The following is a 3,202-nucleotide window of genomic DNA, read 5'->3' on the forward strand; positions in this document are numbered from 1 at the left end:
TGTGTGTGTGTGTGTGTGTGTGTGTGTGTGTGTGTATATGTTTATGTGTCTGTATTTGTCCCCCACCCCAACATCGCTTGACAACCAATGCTGGTGTGTTTACGTCCCTGTAACTTAGCGGTTCGGCAAAAAGAGACAGCTAGAATAAGTACTAGGCTTACAAAGAATAAGTCCTGGGGTCGATTTGCTCGACTAAAGGCGGTGCTCCAGCATGGCTGCAGTCAAAATGACTGAAACAAGTAAAAGAGTTATCAGAACTCAATCTTTGGTCTTGAAAAGCATATGAAAGGAATCAGAAGTAACAGGAACAACAAACCAAAGTAAAAATTACTTCATCATCTTCATTAAAAAAGTAACTTACCTTTTACAATACTGAGTTGGTTTTCTCCACCAGACTGGAAATCATATAAAGCCACAAACAAGTTTGGATCATCTTCAGTCTGACTGGACAGTAAATTTTCTTTGGACATCCATTTAGTACCCAGCGCTTCAGTGGGTGCATCAGGTAGTGGACGATTTAATATTGCTTCTGCAAAAGAGAGAAATAAGATCTTTCAGTCATGTAGCAAAACATTGAAGAAAAGTTTGGTTATATTTTAGACATTTCACAACAAAGACTAACAATATCTGTAAGAGGAATATCTTTAGAGGGAACATAAACCAAAGAACAACAAAATGAGGAAGCTGCTTCATGGCTCTATAACTTGCACCCAAATCTCCTCCCAAATCACATCCTGGAGTCTTGAGAGGTAAAGAATACAGAAGATGATATTGGTCTAAGGCATGTTGAGAAAAGAAAAAAGGGAAAAGAAGACATGATCACATCTTGAATGCCCTTAATTATAGGCCTGATTATGTGGTATGACCTGATGCTAAACAACATCATGCCAATGATCTATGAACTTTTAGTTATTATCGCAAAAGTTTGGAATCGCATATAATAAAAAGGAATACATAAATTTCAATCAAATATATTCATGACAAATCCATTAGAATGGTGAACTCTAATCCATCACTTGAGTGCAAGATGTGGTCAACAACACTATTTAAATGCAATTAAGTAAGTGCTTGAGGATATTACAGTCAATTGAGTCAAGTGTTTAACAAAGTTATAACAAATTAACCGTTAAGATTCTCAACTTAAAATGTTATTAGGAATTATAAGCATCAACATGAAGCTGGAAAGAGTGACAGACCTACTGAAGGGACTTCAACTACATACCTGTCACCTGCCAGGTGACCACATAGAAAATTACTCAATGGGGTACATGTAACTCCTTCACAAATAGAGTCCTATGAAATGTCTTTCTGAAAGGAAGTTGTAATGTTCACACCTTTCCTAAAAGCATTAAGGGTTCTTTGTAAAAGAAAGCACTAAATGAGAGTGAAAAATCATATCACTGACCTGGTTTACAAAGAACATCACACCATGATCCCACCCCACCTATGAAATTGCTATTAATCATAAGTAATGAAGAAACTCCAAACATACTTCATGGTGGTGTTGGTGATAGCAGTGACTGAGGTAGTGGTTGTGATAGTTGCCATGGTAGTACAAGTGGAAACTTGACCACTTGACCTATCAAGGAGCAAGATAGATCAGCATGAGAAGTGGAGTCAAGCCATTCCTGTGCTTGTCTGATGGTCAGAACACTTCACTCCCCAGTAGAAATATGAAACATAACAAAAGTTGGTTCAAATCAAAGGAATAATTCAGAAATGATATTAAATCCTTTAAATTGTCTATAGAGTAGGACTATGAATGAAAAGAAAGGGTTATTGTTTTTTTTGTCTTTTTTATGTATAGAAAGGGTATAGGATAATATAGCAGGGACAGTGGGGATGTTTCATATTTCAATATATAGTTGCAGTTTATTTACTTGTATTTATGTTGACATTCCCCAAGGAACTAAGTCAACTCCAACCAATAAATCTACAGTATCATAAACAACTACCACAGTCAGTGACCTTCAATCAGTCACATTTCTAATGGTAGACCCCTTACACATGGAAACCAGGCATCAATTTGGCCTCCAACTTGATTGTACTAATCCATATTTTTAGCTGTTCGCCTCACCATTTATAGAAGTGGTTCTCAACTGGGGTCTGTATGGCCCTTCTCTTTCTCAGTTTATCTATATCTTAATCATTTTTTTTTCTCAAATCTCCTCCACTAACCCATCCATTTCTTATGTTACAAATTTTTTATCTCTCAAGTGACTAACAACAATTATGAAACAATATCATTAACATGGTAACAAAACTACACTTACATATTTTCCTTTAAAAAAAGTCACTCAAAACAATTCACAAGTTTTAGTGGTAGATACTCCTTCATTGTCCTTGTTCTAAATTCCTAACATTTTAGATTAATCTCATTTAGGTGAATTCATTACATAGCATAAAAATCATAGATATATTATACACCTTATCTCTGTAAAAGTTGACACAAGATCCAACACACAACAATAACCACTGTATCAAGTACTCTACCTTCATTCTAATGAACCAGCAAGTAAAGCCACCTTGTGATCGCTTAACTTCCTAGAAGCAGTAGCAAAATATCTACTGAATCATACACAAGGATTTAAAAAATTGAAATCTATGTATTGCCAACCGACAACCTACGTTGGAAAAAATACAGCTTAGTCATGGCTGACCTAGGCTTACCAACAACAACAGTAACCTTCATCACAACCACAACTATTTCCACAACCAATATTATCACCACTACCACCACCGCTATGACAACAAAAGAACACTTCCATCAGCAACATTACAATTACTTCTGCCTCATACATTTCTTGAGGACAAGAGAGATACACAAGAATCTTCAGCAAAAAAAAAAGGAAAAAAAAACAAGAATTATTCAAAGAAAGTTCAGGAGTGGCTGTGTGGTAAGTAGCTTGCTTACCAACCACATGGTTCTGGGTTCAGTCCCACTGCGTGGCACCTTAGGCAAGTATCTTCTACGATAGCCTCGGACTGACCAAAGCCTTGTGAGTGGATTTGGTAGATGGAAACTGAAAGAAGCCTGTCGTATATATGTTTATGTGTATGTGTGTGTGTGTGTGTTTCTGCATCTGTGTTTGTCCCCCCCAACATCGCTTGACAACCGATGCTGGTGTGTTTACGTCCCCGTAACTTAGCGGTTCGGCAAAAGAGACCGATAGAATAAGTACTAGGCATCCAAAGAATAAGT

At 36.9% G+C, this 3,202-nt stretch overlaps 1 protein-coding gene across 3 annotated transcripts in view; it reads right to left on the bottom strand.

The window, feature by feature from the left end:
• The window catches only part of LOC106872032 (tyrosine-protein kinase Abl), a 341,811-nt gene that overhangs the window by 146,539 nt on the left and 192,070 nt on the right, over positions 1 to 3,202 (bottom strand). For all 3 annotated transcript variants that reach the window (XM_014918872.2, XM_052969985.1, XM_014918885.2), the window contains exon 2: positions 362 to 529. In XM_014918872.2, coding sequence (XP_014774358.1) covers positions 362 to 529 — 168 coding nt within the window. The remainder of the gene's footprint in view (positions 1 to 361; positions 530 to 3,202) is intronic.

The sequence above is a fragment of the Octopus bimaculoides genome, chromosome 8, assembly GCF_001194135.2.
Source record: "Octopus bimaculoides isolate UCB-OBI-ISO-001 chromosome 8, ASM119413v2, whole genome shotgun sequence".
Lineage (NCBI taxonomy): Eukaryota > Metazoa > Mollusca > Cephalopoda > Octopoda > Octopodidae > Octopus > Octopus bimaculoides.